This window comes from Lactuca serriola, chromosome 4 (assembly GCF_051521515.1).
Source record: "Lactuca serriola cultivar US96UC23 chromosome 4, Lser_US96UC23_V15, whole genome shotgun sequence".
NCBI lineage: Eukaryota > Viridiplantae > Streptophyta > Magnoliopsida > Asterales > Asteraceae > Lactuca > Lactuca serriola.
The window spans coordinates 302,453,497-302,479,697 of record NC_136411.1 but is presented as its reverse complement, the minus strand read 5'-3'; the positions used below and the strand labels follow the sequence as shown (position 1 = coordinate 302,479,697).

The 26,201-nt window shown below is 39.0% G+C and overlaps 2 protein-coding genes across 2 annotated transcripts; both read right to left on the bottom strand.

Moving 5' to 3' along the window:
- Positions 1 to 21,223: 21,223 nt before the first annotated feature.
- Positions 21,224 to 21,965, bottom strand: LOC145100666 (uncharacterized). Its single transcript, XM_079037848.1, has 2 exons — positions 21,811 to 21,965; positions 21,224 to 21,731 (listed from the first exon to the last, which is right to left on the bottom strand). The coding sequence occupies exons 1-2, from the start codon at positions 21,936 to 21,938 to the stop codon at positions 21,242 to 21,244; spliced, it is 618 nt and encodes a 205-aa protein (XP_078893974.1). The 5' UTR covers positions 21,939 to 21,965; the 3' UTR covers positions 21,224 to 21,241.
- On the bottom strand, positions 21,944 to 23,875 carry LOC145099481 (uncharacterized). Its single transcript, XM_079037052.1, has 3 exons — positions 22,347 to 23,875; positions 21,986 to 22,277; positions 21,944 to 21,954 (listed from the first exon to the last, which is right to left on the bottom strand). The coding sequence occupies exons 1-3, from the start codon at positions 23,757 to 23,759 to the stop codon at positions 21,944 to 21,946; spliced, it is 1,716 nt and encodes a 571-aa protein (XP_078893178.1). The 5' UTR covers positions 23,760 to 23,875.
- Positions 23,876 to 26,201: the final 2,326 nt, after the last annotated feature.

The window sequence follows — 26,201 nt, the reverse complement described above, 5'->3', positions numbered from 1 at the left end:
GAACCTTGGCTTTCGGTTGTTGGAACATTCAGCCTTTCGTACGGGATTGTTTTCATACTTCAGATTCTTGTCTTTGTGTGAATAGTATGCATTCTGGGAGTGCCAGAATTGTTTCCTTTCCGAAAGGTTTTTCCTGTATCTTAGGTTCCTTTCTATCTTTTTGTCTCTCATCTGCTTAGGTTGATGATGAACGTTCGCTTTCGCCTTTGATGTCACCTTGGCTGGTTCCTTTTGAACTTTAGGAGTTTTTCTTTGAACCGAGGGAACAGAGGGAATATCTGAAGAAGATTCAGTTTGCCCTGAGGAAGTGGAATGCGTATTTGATGAAGTTTCACTTCGAGCTGTTGGCGTTGAAGGAATGTCTTCTTTTGCTGAACTATCAACCTCTTGAGGAGTGACTTTTGTACCACTTGTACTTGGTTCACTGAAATTATCAGGCTTGTTCAAGGGTTCAGGTATGTATCTCCCTTTCTTCATCCAGGAGGTTCTTTCAGATAGGCCAACGGTTTCGTTTCCATTATCAATAGGAGCTTCCCAGAAGAACTCATCATAGCCATCAGCATTGTCTTCGTTAACAATAGCCGTGAGTTCAGCTGTTTGATGTTCGGTTACTCCAGTCACCTTGTATACCTGATTCGGAGTGGTCCTGACCTTTTGATACACAACAGATTTTTCTACTAATTTCGGGGACTTTTGTTGGGACAATCTAGCGAATTCCACAGAATTTTCAGAAATAAGATTTTTGTGGTTTTCAGTTTCGCTTTTAACAAATTCTGAGCAGTCAACCGTATCCTCTACAGAAATTTCACTCATGTTTTCGTCCTCGTTAAGCTCAGATGCATTTTCAACATCGATTTTATTTTCTGAGCTTACGTTGGCATTTAGAGAGTCAAACTTTTGTATGGTTTCAGTTCTCAGTTTAAGTCTGTCATTTTCATCCAAAAGATTTTTCAGCATGTCCTTGTGGTCTTTGGATTTAATGAAGGACTCAATTTTGTCCAGTCCAATTCTATAAGTTGGGTTGACATCATCAGACGATATCACACTCTCACAATTCTAAGCTTCGGCATCGATTTCATCCTCCTTAAATTCTAGGAAAGGCAAAATCATACGATGGATCTTTTTGCCTATCTCACAGTCTAAGTGAAGCTGAGTAATATTGGAATATAAACGTTTAGCTATTAAACAAAAAACATTTCGTTGTTTTAACAATTTCAAATTGTCTCTCTGCAAATAAATGTTTTCGTCTTTAACTTTGATTAATTCCGACTCTTTTAACTCAATCCACATACGCCGCTCCTCACTCTTCGACGCCACCCTGCTTAGTTGATCAGTCAGGTTAGAATTTGTGACTCGAGTTTGAGTCAAGCTACTATCTAAATGAGAAATTCTTGTATTGACGTTTTTTAGTTCTTTCTCATATGAGGATGATGGTACTTTAGATGAAATAAAAATAGATTGTACCTTCTTTATCAGTTCATCGAGCTCATTGAACTGTTGGCTGAGTGGTTTGGCCGTAAAGCACATATCCTCCTGCACCTTCGGTCCATTGCTTCCTCCATCTGTATTGTATCCCCTCATTTGAGATACGCCAGACACCATGAAGCATTTTCCACCACTGCTTTCCTCCTTAGCCATGTAAGCCTTTCCATGAGTAGGCTTCCTCACTTCTTCGTCTTCTGAGTCAGTAGACCAAACTTCGGTGCTACCGAACTCATCGTCATTAACCGAACCCTGCACAATAAGAGCATTAATAGAAGGGTTAGCGGTAGACTTTTTCTTTCTCAACTCATCCAATCTCTTCTGCAGCACAGCTTCCTCGTCCTTTCCATCGTCCTTTTCAGCCATCTTCTTGAGAACACAGTCCTTAGCATAGTGGTTCTTGCCACCACAGTAGAAGCAGCTTACTCCGGAATCGCCATCAGCCTTCGGTTCCTTCTTGAGCTCCTCAGCCTTCGGTTCATTGTTCGCTTTTTCAGAGCTGTAACTCCCCTGCCAGTTTCGGTTTTTGTTGCTGGGGAATCTCTTCTTTATGAACCTCTTAGGATTGGATACCATCATGGCATAATCCTCAGTTGTGAGGTCATATTCTTCCAAGTTGAGCTCTTCATCCTCCATCACGGATTTACTTTTAGATAGGAGGGCCAACGAACCAAGACTAGAAACAACATTCTTTTCTTGAACCACAATCTTCTCTTGGGACTTTAGAATGCCCACCAGTTTCGCCAAAGAGTATGATTTAAACTGTTCATGGGCTTTGACTGTGGAAACAACTGCTCTCCATTCAGATCTCAGTCCGTTCAAGAAAGTAACCTTTTGTTCGATGAGCTTCCTTTCAATGTCGTGTTTGATCATCTTGCTGAGAAGATGATTGAAGCGATCAAACGTCTGGGTCACCGTTTCCTCGGCCCCTTGCCTGAATTCTCCAAACTCAGATAGAAGCAAGGTTTGGAAGGAATGTTCAAGATCTTCGTCTGTGGAATACAGTTCACGAAGTCTATCCCACACTTCCTTCGCTGTAGTGCATGAGCTGACCAGTCTGAATGTGTCAGACTGAAGGGCGAATCTGATCAACCTTAGTGCCTTAATATTGCACTGAAATTTATCTTTTTCATCTTGCGCAATATTCGTCACGTCCTTAAGCAGATCGTTATACTCTTTTTGCGTCTTGATTATTCTGGATGTAGCAGAATGAGAAAACGGCCCATTGATGATGGCTTCCCATATGAGAAAACCATTGTCCTCCGATCCAATCACGTAATCTTCAAAATGATGTGCCCATACTTCATAGTCATGGGTGTATAAGATTGGAATCTTTGTCGTCGAACCAATGCTGTTGGAAATATTAATAGCGTTTGATTGCGTCGCGTCCATTATGATGGTAATAACCTGTTCAAAGATCAGACTTGTAATAAAGCAGATTAGGGAAAAACAATAAATACTAAGATACGTCAATTAAGATGACGGCTCAATAAATATTGATGATTGCGGAAAAACCCTAATGGAAATCTTTTTCACAGAAAAGATGTGTATCGATTACACAGCCTCCTGCTCTGATACCAATTGATGGGATTAAACAACCTTTAATCTAAGAAGATCGATTAGATCTTGAACAAGTACATGAATATGAAACAGTAAGAACGCAATATTAATAACAAAGCAGAAAACAATATTAAGAACAAAACAGCTTGAATCAATGGTGTCGAATGATTAAATAAAAATCCTTAGAAGAGCTCGATTAAGAACATCAACTGTAAAGGATTGGAAGATTACAAGAAAGCTATATCGTGAAGCTCTGGAAAAATAAATCTGAAAGCTTGAATCTTAACCTAATATGCATGCAGCATTAACTTAAATACTATACATAAAAGACTCTCGGTTGGACAAGCCCAAACCGGAGAATACAAGGCTAATCTAACGAGCCCAAAAGACGCAACATCAAAAACTGTCTCCAGCCTAACAGGTTCTATTGATGCTTTCTTTAATAATGTTCTTTATTTTAAAGCATTACCCTGTGATGGTGTGTATGAAGTTGTATCTGTTGTAGATAACTTAGGAAATAATGTTTTGTGTATTGATTCTATTAATAATAATAACTTGGATAAAGCATCATTATGGCATTGTCGTCTTGGACATATAAGCAAGAAACGCATAGGCCAACTCCAAAAGGATGGAGTCTTGGAGTCGTTTGACCTAAAGTCAGATGATAGTTGCGAATCATGCTTACTTGGAAAAATGACAAAGTCACCCTTCACAGGCTCGTGTGAAAGGGGTGAAGGTTTGTTGGACCTTGTACACACGGATGTGTGTGGACCATTCAAACATGCCACAAGGGATGCTAATCGTTATTATTTGACTTTTGCTGATGATTACAGTAGATATGGATATGTCTACTTAATCAAGCATAAGTCAGAGACTTTCGAGAGGTTTAAGGAATTTAAACAGGAAGTCGAGAATCAATTGGGCAGGAACATTAAGATGCTTCGATCCGATCGAGGAGGTGAGTATCTTAGTTCAGAGTTCCTCGACTATCTTAGGGAATGTGGGATTGTCTCACAATTGACACCTCCTAGGACACCACAGTTGAATGGTTTAGCTGAGAGGCGTAATCGAACCTTGTTGGATATGGTTTGTTCCATGATGAGTCGAGCTTCGCTACCAATATCATTATGGGGGTATGCCTTAGAGACTGCCGCCCACATCCTTAATCTAGTCCCTACAAAGAAAGTTGCCAAAACTCCTCACGAGATGTGGACTGGTAAAGTACCTAAACTAGACCACATCAAGATTTGGGGTTGCGAGGCTTTCGTGAGATGCGAGACTCATGATAAGCTCGAACCCCGAAACGAGAGGTGTATTTTCATCGGCTACCCATAACAATCTTTTGGTTACCTCTTCTACAGACCTAGTGAAAATGTGGTCTTTGTAGCTAGGAGGGCTTTCTTTAGAGAGAAAGAGTTTATAAGCCAAGGAAACAGTGGGAGGCAATTTGACCTTGAAGAAATTCAAGAGTTAAGCGGTGAAGGAACTTCAAACCCTAGCACTCTACCTGAGGAGGAAACTCCTGTTGAGCCAATTGACAAGTCCGTACCTCTGAGGCATTCCACAAGGGTTAGGCATGCTCCTGAGCATTACTATGGATTCCATATTACTGCAGAAGGAGATACACTTATCAGTTATGAGACACTAATAGGTCTGGATGAACCCAACAGTTACGCGGAAGCCATGGCAGGCCCTGAGTCAGCCAAGTGGAAAGAGGCAATGGATAGCGAGATACAATCCATGTATGACAATCAAGTTTGGAACTTGGTTGAAAATGTACCAGGTCGTAAGACAGTGGGGTGCAAATGGATCTTCAAGAAGAAGACCGACATGGATGGTAATGTACACACTTATAAGGCTAGACTGGTTGCAAAGGGATTCTCTCAAATTCCTGGAGTGGATTATGATGAGACCTTTTCTCCAGTAGCCAAGATTAAGTCTATTAGGGTTATGTTAGCCATAGCTGCATTTCATGACTATGAAATTTGGCAAATGGATGTCAAAACCGCTTTCCTTAATGGAAAATTGGCTGAAGATGTTTACATGAGTCAGCCAGAAGGTTTTGTCAGCAACAAGTACCCTAATAGAGTGTGTAAGCTTGAGAAATCCATTTATGGATTGAAGCAAGCACCTCGCAGATGGAATCTTTACTTTGATGAAAAGGTCAAGGAATTTGGCTTTTCTAGGAGTGAAGATGAATCTTGTGTGTATGTCAAGGCTAGTGGGAGTATAGTTAGCTTTTTGGTATTGTATGTGGATGACATACTACTTATAGGAAATGACATCCCAACTCTGAAGGAAGTTAAGTCCTGGCTTGGGAAGTGTTTCTCTATGAAGGACCTAGGAGAAGCTGCCTATATTCTAGGGATAAGGATCTTGAGAGATCGGAGTAAAAGACTAATTGGACTTAGTCAGAGTACCTACTTGGATAAGGTGCTGAAGAGATTCGGCATGCAGGATTCCAAGAAAGGAGAGTACCTACTAATTGGACTTAGTCAAAGCCCTAGAACTGAGGCTGAGATAGCATAAATGAGTCGAATACCTTATGCTTCGGCTTTAGGATCGATCATGTATGCTATGACGTGTACTCGACCTGATGTAGCCTTTGCCCTAAGCATGGTTAGCAGGTATCAGGGGAACCCTGGCAAGGCACACTGGACTGCGGTAAAGAATATCCTCAAGTACCTACGGAGGACTAGGGACTGGGTCCTTACCCTCGGTGGGAGTGATGACTTGAGAGTTGTAGGGTATAGTGATGCTAGCTTCCAGACTGATAGGGATAATTTCTGCTCTCAGTCGGGCTGGGTCTTTACCCTAAACGGAGGAGCAATTTCTTGGAAGAGTTCCAAGCAAGAGACAGTGGCTGATTCAACTTGTGAATCAGAGTATATTGCAGCTAGCGAGGCGGCAAAGGAGGCGATATGGCTGAAGAACTTCATTGGAGACCTTGGAGTTGTACCAGCTATTAAAGAGCCAATAGAAATTTTCTGTGATAGTGAAAGTGTTGTTGCCTTAGCCAAGGAACCAAGGGATCACGGGAGATCCAGACACATCGACAGAAAATACCATTTTATCAGACATCGAATCGAAGAAGGACTCCTCGTGGCAAAGAGGGTATCATCAGATGAGAATCCGGCAGATCCCCTCACGAAGGGACTGACTCGGGTTAAGCATCTCCAGCATGCTCGGAGCATAGGGCTGAAGGATGATATTAGATTTAGTAGTTAGATAACCTCGAAATTTGTAAAGTGTAATTGACATTAGATGATGAATAAAAAGTGTTTTATTTATGAGTAAAGTGTTGCTATCTCTTTTCGATCATTTACTATATTTCTTTTGCATGTTTTGACTTCCAGAATAATTTTTGTTTGGTATAACATATTATTCAAACCTCCACAGTCGGTCATATGTCAGAAGTAGGTATGAATCAAGACTATCATGTTTGGTTGTAGAGGTCTAAGGTGTTGGACAAGGCTACAACAATCATGAGTGCTCATAAGTTCTGAGTATTGGACTCAACCCACGCTCACTGGAATCACTTCATGGAATTCTATCTCGAGTGATCGTGAGACGGTAATATCATATAAGTCTTCAAACCTAGAGATATGATTTGTTACTTACAAGTTGGTTATGCATTGATTGTACGAAAACGCATTGGTAACTCGATGTTATAAAACGTGCTTTTGTGTGTAATTCAATGAGTGGTAGAACAAACATATGAGTCGAAGTTTATGTGTTCCTTCTTGGATTAGAAGCTGATATTTGGGCCCCTCGATGATTTTGTTTTGACCTATGTACCAGGCCCGGTTAGAACTAAGTTGATGTGTTCAATTAAGTTCTTTGTCAAACAAATCGGAAATCGGGAAACAAACTGCTGGACAATAAGTAAGACATTGTTCCATGTATTTGTCCGGCTGATATCTAGAACGGAGGATTATATGATCCCTTATCTTAAATGGCGTACCATCATCTTCTCAGTTCCGAGAAACCTTGAAAGAGCTACGATTGCCGGTCGGTTCCTGAAGTACTAGAATTATAGTTATTAGACTTATCCAAGTGGGAGACTGCTGGATAAGGTGTCTAAGTCCATAACTATTTTTGGTGTGTACTTGACCCAACCCGGCATGGTCCATTTGGGTTGCATGGCACCATGCAATTGGATAGACTAAATGAGAGAAATAACACTTGGAGATTATTAATATATTATAAGTTCTAATATATTAATAATATTATTTGATTAGTTTGATCAAGAATTAATTTAGAATCAATTAAGTGATCAAAAGATAACTAATTAAATATATGGGTTGATTATGTAAATCATTCATATCTTGTATAGTGGGCTAAGAGGCTCCATGGATTATCAAGTTGGGTTCTACCCATAGGATGCTCCATGGATGCTCCATGGGAGTTACAAACCCATGGGTCATGGAAATGAAGAGTCATGACACATTAGGGTTTACATGGTGTAACCCTAGATGTGTCAACACTATATAAGAGTCCCATTCTCCACAAAATTGGCTACACATGACACTATATGAAACAAGAGGGCTAGGCCGATTTCAAGGAGTGTGAATTCTCTCAAAAGTCTTTCCAAGAGCATTTGGTGTTGTGTGAAGCATTTGAGGCATCACACTTGGGGTGCTAGGCTCACAAGGTTTCAAGGAACATAAGCAACAACAAGGTAAGTTATTCTATCTTTCATTCAAGCAAAAATTGTTCCCCATGTATGCTAGATAGGAATATAACCTTGGAATTCAACTTTGCATGATAATTAGACAAACATAGATCTAAGGTTATTAGGGTTGCATGTACACTTAGAAAGTGTTAGAATGCTCAAAACCCATCACACTTGTGTGACTCCAGTCTCAAATAAAGGAAAAGATTTTCAAAATGATTTTCAAATGGTTTTCAAAATAAGTAAAGGAGGATGCATGGTGTACGATCACCCGAAGCCAGTAAGTAGACCCCAAAATACCATACAATTATTTGATTATGTGATATGTTAGAACAACATGCTAGTGCTAGGCTAAGGATCTTCAGGAATTGCATGATAGAATTACCTGATTACATGATGTCTGATAGCCTAGGGTTTCCTTTATATGAGATTCACATCATTACTGTAGTTGCTTAGTGTATGCATCACGGTTATACATAATTAAGATCTTATAGCCTGAGAATGTTTGATTTGGCCTTATGCTCTGTTCTTGTTTGATTGGGAGCTTAGGGTAGGATTGGATATTCGAAAGTCTATTGGGTCCAACGTTATGTATGGATGACATACACTAGTACTGCAGGGTTGGTGGAAGTTTCATGGATGGGTGGGTTGTGTGAGATCGGTAGGTCAGTTGTGAGACAGCTAGCCTTCCTCTAGGAGTGAGGTTGAGCGACCACCAGGTGTATGTATAGTGTTAGGGTGTTGACGTGATACTTTAGACAAATATGGGTAGGTGTGGAAGGTAGTAGGGGCCCATAATACTGAAAGCACAGGACCCATATGTGTAGCAAGGAAGTCGCAACCCCTAGGGTTGGGTTAGGAGTTGGTTCCTTGTCTCTATATGGGTTATCAACGATCCTTCTGGTGTTTTACCAGAATGATGGTTACGAGACATCTTGAGATTGGATCCAGGTAAGGATCGGGAGCTGGCAGCTAGGATAGGCCAACATTGTCAGAGGACCGTGTTTGTGAGATCATCCGGGAGGAGGTAATCGAGTTTGTCTAGGGATAGTTTCCGGGGATGTTCCGGTCTATTAAGATCGCCATGGGTGAGTATTTCGATGAACGCTATGCAGCCATTGCCGAGACGGTTGTCGTGACCGCTATATCAGCTGTAAGGACAACAAGGGGAAGACCTGGTCGAGCTTTTTAGTACCGGGACTTGTTACTGGGACATATTCTAATGAGCAGCGGGCTGCAGTTACCTCAGATCAGGGAGATGTTCTGTACTTGTTACATTCTGCGGGTTAAGAGGGATAGCCTGGCACATGCGTTTCAAGATTTGAGGCTTCGAGGTTTTTTCTCGAGGCCGGAATGTGAGTTGTGGGGACTCCAGAAAGGAGTAAGGATTATGTTCAGCTGGAGTTTTGCAGCTGGAATTAGAATGGTTAATTGATAAGATTGGAATGTTGTTATCTAAGGCAAGGAAGCAGGCTTGTGGCCCCAGGATCAGGTTGTACTGTAGCTTGGGGTTAGTTGGTCGTCAGGATTGGCGACAGTAGTTTAGCGTTGGTAAGCGCGGGTGGGTCGATGTGGCATAAGTATTTTGGAGGTCCATTTCGCCTTGGATCCCTTGTATCGGACGATAAGGATTGATTGTGCGATCTATTGCACTTTCAGGATTTTAGACTTTGTCTTGGGAGTGGTTGTAGCCTGGTTTAGGGCAAAGGCTGTTTCAGCTACTACAGTTCAACTGTGGATGATCGAGTTGGTGAGTGAGTCAGGGTGTGAGGCCCTGAATGATATGAGTTCTAGAGTCGAGAGCGGGAGGATTGTTGGAACACTTTGGGAAGAAGGGTATTATGTGGGAGGTCTGCAGACAGGGTCCCACAGGATGGTTATTCAGCATTGTCAGGATTAAGTGGTTCTAGTAACCGTTATTGATTGACGAATGAAAGTGCCAAAAGAAGTAGCTCATTGTTGAGGTATTTGTTGGAGTATCTGTCTTTTGGATTTCAAGATTTGAGTGTGGGATCATTCAATCATTAGGGATCGTCAGTTTCACTGGGATTGAGGAAGTGTTTAGCTAGTTCTTAGAAGTGTGTGATCATTTGTGATTAACTGGTAATGAAGCACTAGTTGGAAAGGTCTGGTTGTCATCAGATCGATCGTTGGAGAGTAAGAAGGATAGGGAATTCTCAAGTTTCCATGTATTGTGAAGACTTAGTTGAATCTAAGTGGGGGAGAATTGACCCGGAATGCAGAAGCAGGATCGGTCTTGAAATTGGGATAAGTTACACATCGTTTTTGGGAATGAAGACAACCCTAGCAGCTGCTTGGTTTGAGTGTGGTGTGAATGGGGAGTTCGGTAAAACTCATCAGCATGTAAATCGCGTCTTCTCGGTGCTTGATAGCAGAACTTGGGAAATCAGGTTGGGATTCTAGCCATGAATTAAGTTTAGTGGTGTGTTAGGTCGAGCGCGTGTTCGACCGGTATGGAAAGTGTTATAAGACTGTGGGGGTAGCCGTAGCATTCACTAGCAATCAGTTGGTATGGGAAGTGTTGTAAGACTGCGGGGGTAGCCGTAGCATTCACTAGCGATAAGTTAGTATAGGAAGTGTTGTAAGACTGCGGGGGTAGCCGTAGCATTCACCAGGTTGGTAGATAGTGTGAGAAGTGTTGTAAATTTGCGGGTGTAGCCGCAACATTCACTAGGTTGGTAGATAGCATAAGTACGTTGTTAGGACACGAAAGGGGCAATAGTAACCACTAGTTCGGGTGTAGCAGTGAGGATATGGATATCCATGGATGGGTTTATGGGTTTCCCCAGAGGGATTAGACCTGGTTAAGCCAACGATAAGACTGTAGGAACGCCACTATAGTTGAGAGATCAAGGAAGCAAGGAATTGCTTAAGGTCGTTTGTGATATAAGTCTACCGTTGGTTTGGTAGCAATCACTTTTAGCCTTGGATTTGATGACGTCAGGATTTGACGCATGGATCCGATCGGTTGAATCAGAAAGTTGTTAGAGACGCAGTGGCATGATAACTAGTGGCAATTAGTTCCAGGGAAGGATTTCATTCGAAAGTCGTGTGAGGCAACTGTGTGGGAGTCCTTTAGCTCCGCGACCGGGCTGGAACCCGTTATTTCAGATGAGTGTTACTCGGTTGTGACGAATCAGAGTATTTTGGATGAGATGCAAGGATAGGTCCTTGGATTTCAAGATATGGGTTAGACCGAGTTATGTATATAGTGGTATTCCAATCTAGGATATTCCATCGTGAGGATGACCGGACCCTACGATTGAGTGGACCTGACGTGTTTGGTATTCCAACCCGAGGGTTGATTAGACCAAACATGTGTGTGATACGAGGGTATTCCATCCTAGGGATGACTGGACCCGTCGTAGGCATGCCTGGTATTCCAGCCCGAGGCTGATTGGGCCAGGTATGAGTATTTGTGCTTATGAGTCGGTTATTATATGTATGTGGTTCGGGAACTAAAGGATCATAGTTAGCAGTGTGGGATTTGTGATTCTGTTTTCTAGTGGGAATCCCAGGTTCTTAGCAGTTGAGTAGCCAATTGGGAGTTAAGTGCAAGGAATTCCATCTCAAGAATTCAGATTTCAGATTGAGTACATGTGATCATAGTGCAAGGGATTCATTTATTTCTAGGTTTTAGAACCATGTGAGGGTTGGGTGCGGTTGCCTTGGAAAGGCTAAGGTTATGCTCGGGATTGTAGCCAACTAGTTCAAGTTGTTTGGCATGTAAAGGATGATAAGAAACGATTTCGAGGACAAAATCAAATTTAAGTGGGGGAGAGTTGTAACATCCCATCTTTAAAGAGATTAATTAAATAATAAATCAGGAACCCCAGGAAGTAATTACTATTATTTTATATTGTTAGAGCTCAGAAATTAAATAATAATTAGTGGGGTGTTGGTTTCGGAAGTCACATGACAAGAATTGAACTCCAGGGGTTAAAGTGTAGTTGTGGGACTTAATTTGTAAATATTTGTATATGTCAAAAGGGTGTAAGGTATTATTTGGACTTAATGTGTAAGAATTTATGGAAGTGGGGGTTAAAAAGTAAATTATGGACCTAAGAGGAAAAGATTTTGGAAAGGCGAGGTCTAATTTGTAAATTTGGGATTTGTTTTGAAAAGAATATGGCAAGGAGGGACCATTTGTGTTATTATGGGAAAAGTTGGTGGGAACCGGGTATATAGCCTCACTATCGTTTAAACCCTAACCATAAGTCTCCTTTCATTCAGCCGCCACCCTCAATCTCTCAATTTCCGATGCCACTACTTTCCTACGTCGAGTCGCACACCGCCACAGTTGGAGTCCCAAACCACCAGAACAACCACCTCTCGCTCACCCTAACATCGGGGAAATGAAGTCGCAAGCGATGCTACCGCCATTCGTTGTTCGACTGCCTTCCAGACTTTGCCGCCACCCTTTCCCATTGATACCAACGGAGCTTGCTGTTGCTGCTCTACTGCCATGTGAGTCGGTCGGGAAGACTGGAGGGCGAGGAGTTGCTTATAATGTTGCCGTGTCGACCATGGAAGCCCTCGTCCGCCAACCATTATTCTGCCATCGTAGCAAGACCACCACTGTCGGGAACATAGCGACTTCGGAGGCCCACCGAAGGTTGGAGACGAAGCAAGGAGTGAAGGAGTGGGTCGTGAACCACCGGGGTTGTTGCTGTCGTGCGCCAAACTCGTGAAGATGCGGTTGCCGGTGATGCTGCCATCGTCAACCTCTGTTGTGCCGCCGTCAACCACCGTTAGCTGCCTTATTGTGTCACTACCACCGCCATATGCCACCAGGTGGGTGGTTGGGCTTATTTAGCAAACATAAGACTTGTTTATGCGTGCGTTAATTTTAGTGAGGCGGGATGGGGTATTTAGTTGGCTGGAAAAGCCACCGCCACCACCGTGAGGTGGTGGCTGCGACCGTCTACCACCACCGGCCACCACAAGGGCGGCTGTGTGTGTGCGTTTATTTAGTGTGTATGTGTGTGTGTTTAGTGGGTATTTCATTGTAAAAATTGTAACCATATCGGAATAATGAAAAATGAAAACTCTAAACCATCACCGTAAGGTGGTGGCTGCCGCCATCGGCCACCGTGTTCGGTAGCGGTGTGCTTTGCCTGGTTGTGTTTGATTCGTTTGGGATGCATAAAACCTTAATGGGCCCAATGAGGCCCACAGTGATCTAAAATCCCAAACAATTGACTAATGGGCTAGTATTGGGTAGGAAACCCTAATTAGGGTTTGGAAAACCCTAACGACTTAAAACCCTAATTTTGGGATTATGGGCTTGGACTTATCGGGACCCACATTTGGGCCATTGGAATGGAATTGTGTATTAAGCCCAATCACACCATATGACTTATTTAGTAAAGTGAGGGACTTAATAGATTAAGTCCTTAATGGGTTAAGTGAGAAACACTTAACCCTAATTGTCAATGGATTAAGTCCTTAATGGTTTAACTGAGATCGCTACTTTCGTGGGCAAGTGCCTGAGTTGCACCAAGGTGAAGGTAGAATATTAAAAACACTCAGGTCTAGTTCAGCAGCCATAAATACCTGAGTGGAAGTGGGAAAGGATTACCATGGATTTCATTACTAAGTTACCCAGATCTCCGAGTGGGCACGACGCCATCTGGGTAATTGTCGATCGACTGACCAAATCCGCCCACTTCTTGTCGATCAAAGAAAACTTCAAAATGGAAAGACTGACACGAATCTACCTTCGAGAGATAGTCCGCCTTCATGGTGTACCTGCGTCCATTATACCTCGAGATTCTGGTAGTCACTACAGAAGGCTCTTGGAACTAAGCTGGATATGAGCACAACTTACCATCCTCAAATATATGGGCAGAGTGAAAGAACTATTCAGACATTGGAGGATATGTTGAGAGCCTGCGTCATCGACTTTGGCAAGTCGTGGGACACTCATCTACCCTTGGTCGAATTTTCCTACAACAACAGGTACCATACCAGCATCAAGGCTGCATTGTTTCCTCTATGGCTATAAGTGCAGATCCCCTCTGTGTTGGGCTGAGGTGAGTGACACGCAGCTAGTCAAGTGTCAAGTCCCCGACAGCACTCTCACGGGTCTTGAAATCATCCTAGAGACGACTGAAAAGATCGTACAAATCCGGGAACGACTAAAAGCATCAAGAGATAGACAAAAGAGCTATGCCGATAAGAGAATAAAACCCTTGGAATTCCAGGTTGGTGACCGTGTCCTTTGGAAGTTCTCACCCTGGAAAGGCATGACACACTTCAGAAAGCGTGGAAAGCTAAATCCAAGATACAATGGACCATTCGAGATCCTCGCTAGGATTGGTCCCGTAGAATACAAACTCCAGTTACCTCGAGAACTTAGCAACATACATCCTGTCTTCCACGTGTCGAACCTAAAGAAGTGTCTGTCCGATGAGACACTTGTGATTCCCCTCAAGGAGATCGAACTAGACGAGAGTCTACACTTCGTAGAGGAACCAACTGAACTCATGGACCGAGAAGTCAAACGAACGAAACAAAGTCGCATCTCGATGGTGAAGGTTCGTTGGAATGCCAAGCGGGGACCTAAATTCACTTGGGAGCACGAGGATTCAATCAAACAGAAGTACCCTCATCTTTTTCCAAGTCCATGATTTGTATCTTTATTCCTGAATTTCGGGACGAAATTCCTTCTAACGGGGGGATGATGTGACAACCCGAAACTTCTATCTTGTACAACTATTCATTACAATCAATGTTAAACTCGTTTCTGTTGTCTTTTAACACTGTTTAAGGGTTCATTTAAGTTTTCTAAGCTTAAGTACAACCAAGGTTGAGATTAGGGATGAGTTATCAAGTCGTAAAGTAGCAAAATCGGGCCATGCACTCTCTTAGGAGGAGTGTACGGCCGTACACCCCACCCCATGGCCGCACACTCAAGGTGGTGGGTCACCCACCCCTATATATATGAGTAGGGCCCCTTCTTTTATTCGTTTCTCCCCTTGGCTGGACACTACTCCTTTGTCTCTCAAGCTTACTCAACCGTGAACCCTCCAAGGCTTCAAAAACGTGAGTATTCCATCCTCTAGCTTCTTATACTTGAAAGACCTCTTGATCTAATCCTTGATTCATCAATTTTCATCATGTTCTTCATCCTTTGAAGGAGTACGGCCGCACACCTTCATATGGGTGGCCGTACACTCCTTAAAAGCTCTCCAAAGTGAGAGTTTGACCCCTATCTTCTAGTTGGACATGGCCCTAGCCTTGTTTCACCTTAAAGTCGACACATTGGGCATGGACATGAAGGGTGTATGGACGCACACCCCTTTGTACGGCCGTACACACCCCATAGTGTCGTAAACTCACTTATTGGCCTCAAACTTACATTTTAACTAAGCATGGGACCTAGAACACTTCTTAGATGCTAGTTAGAACCTTGAAAACACCTCAAACGCACATCTCATCATGAGTTTACGGCCGTACACTCATGGGCCGCACACCCATGGCCGTACACACCTTTAGGGTGGTCGTACACCTCCCTCACTCAATCACATATGGTTTTAACACTTAGTTCAAGTGTTTCCAAGTCCCTAGAGTGGTTTCCTATCGTGTCTAGTAGTGAAATACCCTAATTTAACTCATATATGTGTTATTACATGTTAAATAGGATCCAATCGTGTTCAAGGCTTCACTTGACACTCAACATCCCGTATCGATCCTTCATTCAAACCACTCACTCGAGGTGAGTTCATACCCCTACGTTTTCCGAGTTTTTAATGTTTTCAAGGGGGGGATACAAGTAAAAGCACAAGCAAATCTTGTGTCCAAATATATTATTTTGTTTAATATAATTCCATTATCAACACACATCGAATATAGAAAGTAGTTTTACAAAACGGGTTAAGATATTAACCTTGCTCAAGCAGTTTTCAAAACTAAGGAAATGAACTTATGAATCATGAAATAAAAGATATTATTTTATAAAGGTTTCATGTTAATAACAAAAAGGGTTTTCCTGTATTATTATTCGTAGTCGTTAATCTAATTGGAGACACGTCCTCGGGTGCTTACAAACTTAACTAACTGGAGGACTACCCCTTATGAACCAGAATCTCCTGGAGGGAGAGCGTTATTTTTGTGTATAGATCTATACGGGACTGACTATCCCGAACCTTACTGGTAGCTACAGTAGGACCGGCACATCTATAGGTGACAAAGTCATAAAGGATACTGGTGCCCAATTCGCGCCATATCAAGTTAATGTATGGTCATAAAGCTCGCAATGTAGATAACAACAATGTATTTACGTAATAATAGATTTAACGAACTAACTTTGGAGTTAATAACTTAGTGATCACAGGAGGGTATTAATAACACTTTCAGGATTCAGATCACCATGTTTTCAATTAGTTTTATTTATGTTATAAGACTAATATACATCACTGGAAGTAGCCAAAGTTTTCAAAAGGAACAATGTTATAACAATATAAGTATGGTAGATACTTGTACTTTCCAATTTAGAACGGGTAATTCAATAACTTATACATAGGGGAAATGCATGACTTCCCAGGGTAAACATCAGTGTTTTATAAACAGATGGTTTATTAATCAACTAACGAATATTCATATTTCTTCCATAACTCCTTGGTTTATGCGTGACTAGTATGAACAAAGAAGTCATATAAGAAATGGGTTTAATCATGATTTTCATAAGAAAATATGAGGTTTTCTTGAGGAACACTTTTAACATATATCAAAGAATCATTTTACTTAAGGTTTATACATTTATTACACCAGATAGTATAAGGTTTTCTAGGAAAGATATCGCACTTTTCAAAAGAACCGAGAACTGTCTTTCTAAAACAAAATGCTTATGAACTCACTAACTTTATGCTGATACTATTTCAAATTTTACTTGTATTCTTAGGGCTCTAGTAGATAGGTACACCCCCGAAGCTTCTGAGAAGACTGCCTAGTATCGTAGTGCGACTTCGGTCGTCTTCTGTATCTACTTTGATGTTTGAATTTGATATGTTAAAATACTTATGTAAAACTTATACTTATTAATGCAATGGTTGGCTGTACTTTGATTACTATACTGCATGTGTTGTGATACTTACATGACGTCATCTGCCCCCGAACGTTTCCGCCGTTCCGGTTTGGGGGTGTGACAAATTGGGAACCATAACAATTACCATTACCCGGTTTCGGTTCTCATTCATTTTTTCGGTTAAAAGGTTCATCCTTAAACTTCACTACATTATTTTTTCACACCATTCTTCTCTTCTTTAACAACACACAAACATACATATATCTTATCAAACTCCAAACACTTTACCATGGAACAAAATCCAAACACTACACCAGCAAATCAAAAACAACAATTTTGAAAATCAATTTTGGGCTAGACAGAACACCTCGTCAATATCTGAACATAGAGTCACCCTAGAGTGGTTTAGGAAAACTGCTAAAAAGAGGATCCCCTAACAAACAAAAACCACTTTTTTAACAACACTACCAACCTTTGTAACCATATGAACAACCCTTTCGATCCGCTTTTGTATTCCAAAAACCTTACCAAACACAAGCACAAACTTTACAACCAAAACCATACATACATACATACATACATACATACATACACACACCCATACCCATACCCCCCCCCCTTTTAAAAGTATTGTTTTTTAATGAATGAATTAGATACAACTTATGTGTTTGTTTGGTTTTGTTTTTCAAATTGCATATAGGTTCAATAGAAAACCATAATTAACCAAGGAACCAATTTTTTTTCAACATTTAGAGCTTTTTTTTATATAAAAAAACTAAAAATATACAAATTCATAATTTTTTTATCCTTTTTCCAATGATATCAAATTCAATAAAAAAAATTCGCCCAATTCACAATGTGACTCTATGCAGATTCACAATGTGAATCTGAATTCACACGGTGAACTTGAAATATATATAATTTATTTTTTAGCATTTACAATGTGAAGTTATTAATTTAGAAAATTTTAGTTTTTTTTCGATAAACAATAAGCTCTAAAACTTGAAAAAAAATTCAGTTCCTTAGAAAACCAATAATTATGGTTCTCTATTAAACTTTTCTCTGTATGCATCTTACATACTTATAAAGCTTGCATTTTCCCTTGATTGTCATGCATTGAAACCCCCACAATAATTTGCTAAAACCTCATGCATTTGAAACCCCCAAACCTTTTCACCTTCTTAATAATTAATCACACATAATCAATGGTAATTCATATGAGATAATAATTTGCTAAAACCTCATGCATTTGTATGGTATTAGAACATGTTTGAGTCTTTGGGTTTTAAACTTTAGTAAATCGGTAATCCGTTTGATACGTTGAATTTGAAGCTATCTTATTTGAATTACCCAAAACAAGAGATAAATTAATAATATATGCTCATGCATGTTTTGTACAAGCCCCAATCAAAATACAATATATCATGATCATACAACTAAGTGTCTTTTATTCCATTTTTGGCTTTATAACAAAAGTTTGTTTACATGGTGAAGAAAGAAAACTTGAAGATGAATATTTAGGTTGGATGTTTATATAAGATTTGTTTTAAATATATAATATAGATATAAATACACAAATGTGTATCAAATACAGTCCATCACAAATTTAATGTTATAAACTACAATAAAACTCAAAGTGGTTTTCCAAATATAATGTTTATACTATAATATAATATATTAGAAGAATACCTTATAGTAGACGAATCCCACACGTTGTGCAGAAATTTAGTTGCATAGATAATATATTATAATTATATTTCATTTAAAATATGTTAGGGTCATTTGGTTATTACATTGTTGTATTAGGCACTATAGTCAAATATATTTTGAATGACTCTTACAAAAATGATGTTTGTAATTTGAATATAACGTAATATCTTATGATGTTTATTGAATAATATTATCTTCGGTTGAGCACTTTTTAATTGGAATCAATTTTATTATAGTTAAAAATTTTGGCTCCTTTTTTTCTTTTCATTAGTTCTAGAATATGATTTTTTTATATTAATTTAAAATATGTCACTATCTTAAAATAGATTGAGGATGAGATTTTTTATATTTACTTAAAATACGACACCATTTTCTATTCAATAGTAAAACTAACAAAAGTCGTTAAATATGTATTTTTATAAGGTTCAACATAAATAGACGACCACAAGTGAAAATCCATATCTAATCAATCATCAACTAATTACATTAAATACTAATGTGTATCTAAAAATTACATTTAAAATTTTAAACTAATAGTAAAAAAAATTCATTATTTATTATGATAAAAAATCTGTAAATCAAAAATATACATGCTATTTAATCGCATATAAGTTTTATGTATGGCTTATTCACAATACATTAAACCATATATAATCATATTAAACTACATAATTATCCCACTGCGCAACGTGCTGACATTCGCCTAGTATATGAATATTCATATGCACATATGCAAACAAATACGCTATCTAGGAAAAAATAAAGGTTCATTACTCTCTCTCTCTCCCTCTCTCTCTCATAAAAAAAAAACTTTACAAAACATTCCTATATTAAATATTTAATAGTTGAATAGAGATAATTAATTAGTAAGTAAAATAAAAATATTTAAAATTTGAATATAATTAAGAGGGTAAATTAAATATTATTAAAGTAGGAGTTAGATGGACAACACTTAGAAATCTATTTACGGATTAATATATATTTAATGATAAATAAAAAAAATTAAAAATCAAAATAGCTTAAATTTTTTATAGTATTAAATAGTAATTAGTAAAATTTGGTCACTGAACTTTTTTTCGTGCTCTATTAACCCTTTAACTTGTTGATTTGTGCAAATTTTTCCCTTCCGACCGGGTTTAGCCGGTTTCAATGAATTTATTGATCCTACGTGTCAGTTTTGATCCTACGTGGCATCTAGGGTTCTTGTTATTAAAGGAGGGGCGTTTGTTGTTCATTTATTGTGCTCTAATACCCCGTTGCCCTAATACCCGATGGCTTCCTCCTACAGCATCTCATCCTCCCTCAATCGATCAAGCAAGAAATCCACAGTGAATGATCCAAAAACTTGTGATTGTGGGTTCCCTGCACGTATTCTAACATCAACAACACCAAAGAATCCAGGGAGGCATTTCATGGTGTGCAATGAGGTAAGCAATTTCACTTAAATTTTCCCTCTTTTCTGATTCATTTATTCCAGATTTGAAATCTCACTTTGAAATTTTATTGTGGAAGGGTGAATGCAAATATTGGAAATGGTTGGATGTAGAACTTGTACAGATGCCTCTGATGGAAGTGGTGGAGGGAATGAAAGCTGAATTAGTAGCATTGAAGACCGAAGTAGAGAAGGTGAAGGAAGACATGGAACAGATGAAGAAGGAAAAGTACTCTGATGCCATTGCAATGAAGGAGAAACTATATAAGTTTACCATTGGATTTCTTTTTCTGATCATCGTGTATATGATGAAATGAAGTCACATGATGTATTGAAAGATGTTGTTTGAATAGAATAGAGTTGTTATCTTAACTTCTTGTTGGAATGGAATGAAGTAACATTGATTGTAATGGAAAATTTAATTATAAAGAAGCATACATATTAACTGCATACATATTAACTTTGATTGGAATGGAATCACAAAGAATGGAATGAAGTAACTTTGACTGGAATGGAATCACCAAGAAATATTTTTGACTGGAATGGAATCATAAGGATAAAGAAGCATACATATTAACTGCATACATATTAACTTTGATTGGAATGGAATCACAATGAATACATATTTGATTTTGACTGAAATAGAATCACAAAGTAGCATGCATATAAAGAATTAGTTTTGACTGGAATGGAATCACAAACTAGCATACATATAACAAATACATATAATAAAAAAAAAGTAAGTGAATGTGGTGGTTGGATTCATTGTAATACGCCATTAATATTCTACAGTTATATAAGTTTTTGTCTGCATACACAAAAGTAGTTTCTAGGTAACACAAAAGATTCCTGCATAGACAAAAGAAGGGCCACCATGTGCCCATACACCTACTTGATAGTACCATAGAAAAGCATAATAAAAAGACTACTACTTTGTCTTTACATCACAACTGCCTTACACCCACTACACACCCACTAAATTAATCAATAACTGAAGGGTTATCTGCATTACTCCCAACCCCAGGTATCTACCTCCTTAATGCTTGTTTGATAATCCGTTCAGAATATTTCCTCCTTCCACTTCTACTAACTGGGACCCTTCTTCTTGGCATGGGGGCTGCAGGTGGTGGTGGAGGAGGTTGTTGGGCTGCAGGTGGTGGTGGAGGAGGTTGTTGGGCTGCAGGTGGTGGTGGAGGAGGTTGTTGGGCTGCAGGTGGTGGTGGTCCTTCATTGCCCCTGGATAAACTTGGGTCTGCTCCACTGCCCCTGGATGGACTTGGTACTGCAAACAAAAATTAAAATGTCAATTCTTTGTTCAAATGATGTAATGTTTTTAAAAATATTCACCTGATGTATTGCTTTGTTGGTTAGATGGACACTTTTTCTTGTTGTGACCTGGTTCCTTACAAATACCACACTTTATTATGCTACCCCTTCTTGAGACAGTTTGTCTACTTGATCCACTCAACTCTCGTTCAATTGCATCCCTCTTCCTTTTCACAGATGGCCTACCAGGTAATCTTCTTCTTTTGGGAGGCAAAGGCTTATGGTATGGAACATCTGGCCACATTTCACTACTATTGAGAGGATTAATGCTATATTTGTAGCATTTTAGGTAAGCCTCAGTAGTGTATGATTGGGACACATATGCCTCAGCATCATGATTCAAGTAAGATATTGCTGCCACTCCATGTAAGCATGGTATCCCTATAAGTTGCCATATTCTACAGGCACACTTCTTTGCAATTAGATCCACTCCATATGCAACATCAGTGAATCTAACCTCATACTTTTGATAACCACAAGGAGTAACTCCCCACAATCTGTTTAAGCATATTAACATCAGTGAATCAATAACACATCCTCATAATTAACATAAGCATATTAAAGTAAAATAATTACCTCTGTTTAACCTTCAGCTCTTCTATACGCTTCCTAATAGCTGGACATATAAGCAAATCCCATTCCATTCCTTCAACTCTTTGAGTGTATATCCTTTCCATCACAAATAACCTAATCTCCTCCAGCATAGTGATTATAGGTCTCCTTCTAGCATGCCTAATTGCAGAATTGAAACTCTCATTGACCCCATTCTCCACTGCATCACAGTCTCTTCCTTCTTGAAAGAATGCCTTAGACCAGGTAGTAGGATCTCTGTCTATAAGGTAATCATAAGCATGAGTATCAATAGATTTGATCTTCTCCATTATACCTCTGAACTTCTCCACAGTACTAGCCCTTACAGCCCTCCAAAATAACTTTATGTATTGTTGACCAGTAAACCTTTTATTAAAATTGGCCAGAATGTGTCTAGCACATTGTCTATGTTCAGCTTCTGGACATCTTTCCTTAACTGCTTGTAATAACCCCTACAAATCACAACATCATTATGAGTGAAAAAGCATAAAAATGAAGCATAAAAATGACCTAGTACTAACCTTGTGTCCATCAGAAAGAAGGGTAATGCCTGCACCAAGACCACCATTAATGTCTTCCATAAGCAAATCTATGAACCACTTCCATGTTTCTTTATTCTCAACACATACCACAGCCCATGCTAAAGGGTAGATGTGGTTGTTTGTATCTCTCCCAACAGCTGAAATAACTTCTCCTCTAACTATACCCTTTAAAAAGCAACCATCAAGCCCAATTACAGGCCTGCACCCTTCTAACCAACCATCCCTTACAGCTTTGAAACACACATAAAACTTAGAAAACAAAGTTGTGGAATCTGGCATGATGTCTACATCCAATCTCACAGTAGACCCAGGATTTGACCTGATAATTTCCTCACCATATGACCACAATCTCCCATAATGTTCAATTAAACTTCCTTCAATCTCTTGTAATGCAAATTTCTTTGCATTTCTGCATTGCCCCACACTCACATTTATGTTGAATGTTGTTGACACTTTAGCTTTCATCTTCCTTGCACTCATTTTTGGGTTCTCTATAATTTGACTCATAAAATGTTTCCCTATCCATCTATAAGTTACAATTGACCCAAACTTAAACACCCTACAACAATTATGTTCATTCACTAGAGATTTGATCTGAAAAGTCTTTTCTTTACCCATCCAGGAGGCCCATAGTCTGAAAGGGCAAGATGGTGACTTATTCTTTTTGCAACATTTCACTAACAATCTATCAGAGTCATTTTTTTCAAACCATAGATCATACCCATTAGCAACTGCATAATTGCTTAACATATGTTTAAGCTCAGTAGGGTTACAAAATCGCATACCTATCATTGGTTTCATCTGATCCCATGGCTGTCTCTCATCATACACAGGGTACTGGGGTGGCACGTATTCATCATCTTGATCTTCACTCTCTATAGGTTCACAAAGGATGTTTAAAAATCTATCACGTGCAGTTTTGTTTGCTGGAAATGGATAAGTAGCATCATCTTCTTCATGATCAACAAAATATGAATCTTGAATAACTGAATCCTCATCTTCATCTAAGTCTTCGTTTTCACTTTCACTTTCCTCAGCCTCAATCCAGTCGAAGATAGGTTCATTATGGTGATCCACATATACATTCATTCTCTTGTCATTAGCATACGCCAAATCCAAAAATTCCTTGTAATCACCGTCGTTCACCAATGTATGAATTCCAAGACCTAAAGACTCTTGTGGAAGGCAGAAATAGATGTCTTTGCTTCTCGATTTGGTGAGCTTGTGAAGGAATTCCATGAATTGCTCATACCCAAACCCACTGAAGTCAACATCTCGCACTGATGCTCTGTCGGGATCAAAGTAAACTAAGGGATTGGGTGCAAACTGACCATTGTAGTGGAAATTCACTACAATGAAGTTCTGATCAGTAGGATTTGGAGATGATGCCATAGAACGGTTGAAGGAGATGAATGATCGATGGAGAATTTGGTGACCTAGTCGAGTTTAAGGACCAAATGAGACTTCGGAGTGTGGTTTAATGAGGGGTGTGGTTTAATGAGATGGAGACGAAAAATCGGGGCCTACATGCCACCTCTTTCGCCACGTAAGATAAAAAATACACGTAGGATCAATAAATTCATTGAAACCGGCTAAACCCGGTCAGAAGGGGAAAATTTGCACAAATCAACAAGTTAAAGGGTTAATAGAGCACGAAAAAAAGTTCAGTGACCAAATGTGATCAAAATCAAAAGTATGTTACCCTTTCAAGTCATTATCCCTAAATCGTAATTAGTGGTCGAAAAAAAAAAAAAAAAACTCTTCCATCAGAGTGGCTTTTGTTTTGACATTACAGTCCCTACTTTTATATCGAAAGCCTTTTTAGTGTTTTAAAAGAAAATATTTACAACTCACTATTTGATACATAATTCAAGCTCTCACACTACTACAAAAAGCGTAATAAGAGCTCCCAATTAAGACCCGGTTTTTGGAAAAACCGAGATATATAATGAAAAAAACGCGTTTTATGAGAGCAATCCCAGTTTATATTAACAACCGGGTCATATACTAAAATTAAATAACCTGGTTTTTATTCATTAAACCATGTCTTATAACCTTGCAATTATACGGCCCATTTCTTAAAACAAAACCGAGCCTTATTCTCTTTCCCTGAATAACAGCTCTGTATCCAAACTTTTTTTCATCAGCTTTTTGCACATTTAGTACTCATTTTTCATATATATTAGACTTGTACACACCATGTGTCTTATACAAACTTTCAAACCAAGTCATACTAGGAAGCCATATGACCCATTTTCAACAACAATGTGTTTTTAGTTCATTTAGAAAATGCAAATGTGGCTTAATGACTTGTTTTTGTTTTGAATGATTATGACTTTATTAAGCAACACACAAGAAGGAAGTTGGAACAAACTACAATATTAAGCAACAAGAAGAGCCAAAGAAACAAAAGCTAAGCTAAACAAACAGAAAACTAAAAGCAATAATAAAACACCCCACAAGGGTAAAAATGTCCAAATAGCAAATATGTATCCCACCAGCAACCTAGAAAGCATAACAAACCAGAACATAAGAAAATGGATGAATAGAGGCTAAAAACTTCAGTCAACAAGCACCAAACTGAAAAACACCAAGCAGGGGCAAAATGGTCAACAAACCAAAAAAAACCCCACCAACATTTACAAAGAAATTAACAAGGAGCACAAATAGAACCATAGAATATCAAGAACTAAAAGCAATAATAAAACATCCCACAAGGGTAAAAATGTCCAAATAGCAAATATGTATCCCACCAGCAACCTAGAGAGCATAACAAACCAGAACATAAGAAAATGGATGAATAGAGGCTAAAAACTTCAGTCAACAAACATCAAACTGAAAACCACCAAGCACGGCAAAATGGTCAACAAACCAAAAAAAACCCCACCAACATTTACAAAGAAATTAACAAGGAGCACAAATAGAACCATAGAATATCAAGAACTAAAAGCAATAATAAAACATCCCACAAGGGTAAAAATGTCCAAATAGCAAATATGTATCCCACCAGCAACCTAGAGAGCATAACAAACCAGAACATAAGCAAATGGATGAATAGAGGCTAAAAACTTCAGTCAACAAACATCAAACTGAAAAACACCAAGCAGGGGCAAAATGGTCAACAAACCAAAAAAAACCCCACCAACATTTACAAAGAAATTAACAAGGAGCACAAATAGAACCATAGAATATCAAGAACTAAAAGCAATAATAAAACATCCCACAGGGGTAAAAATGTCCAAATAGCAAATATGTATCCCACCAGCAACCTAGAGAGCATAACAAACCAGAACATAAGCAAATGGATGAATAGAGGCTAAAAACTTCAGTCAACAAACATCAAACTGAAAAACACCAAGCAGGGGCAAAATGGTCAACAAACCAAAAAAAACCCCACCAACATTTACAAAGAAATTAACAAGGAGCACAAATATAACTATAGAATATCAAGAACTAAAAGCAATAATAAAACATCCCACAAGGGTAAAAATGTCCAAATAGCAAATATGTATCCCACCAGCAACCTAGAGAGCATAACAAACCAGAACATAAGCAAATGGATGAATAGAGGCTAAAAACTTCAGTCAACAAACATCAAACTGAAAAACACCAAGCAAGGGCAAAATGGTCAACAAACCAAAAAAAACCCCACCAACATTTACAAAGAAATTAACAAGGAGCACAAATAGAACCATAGAATATCATGAACTAAAAGCAATAATAAAACATCCCACAAGGGTAAAAATGTCCAAATAGCAAATATGTATCCCACCAGCAACCTAGAGAGCATAAAAAACCAGAACATAAGCAAATGGATGAATAGAGGCTAAAAAC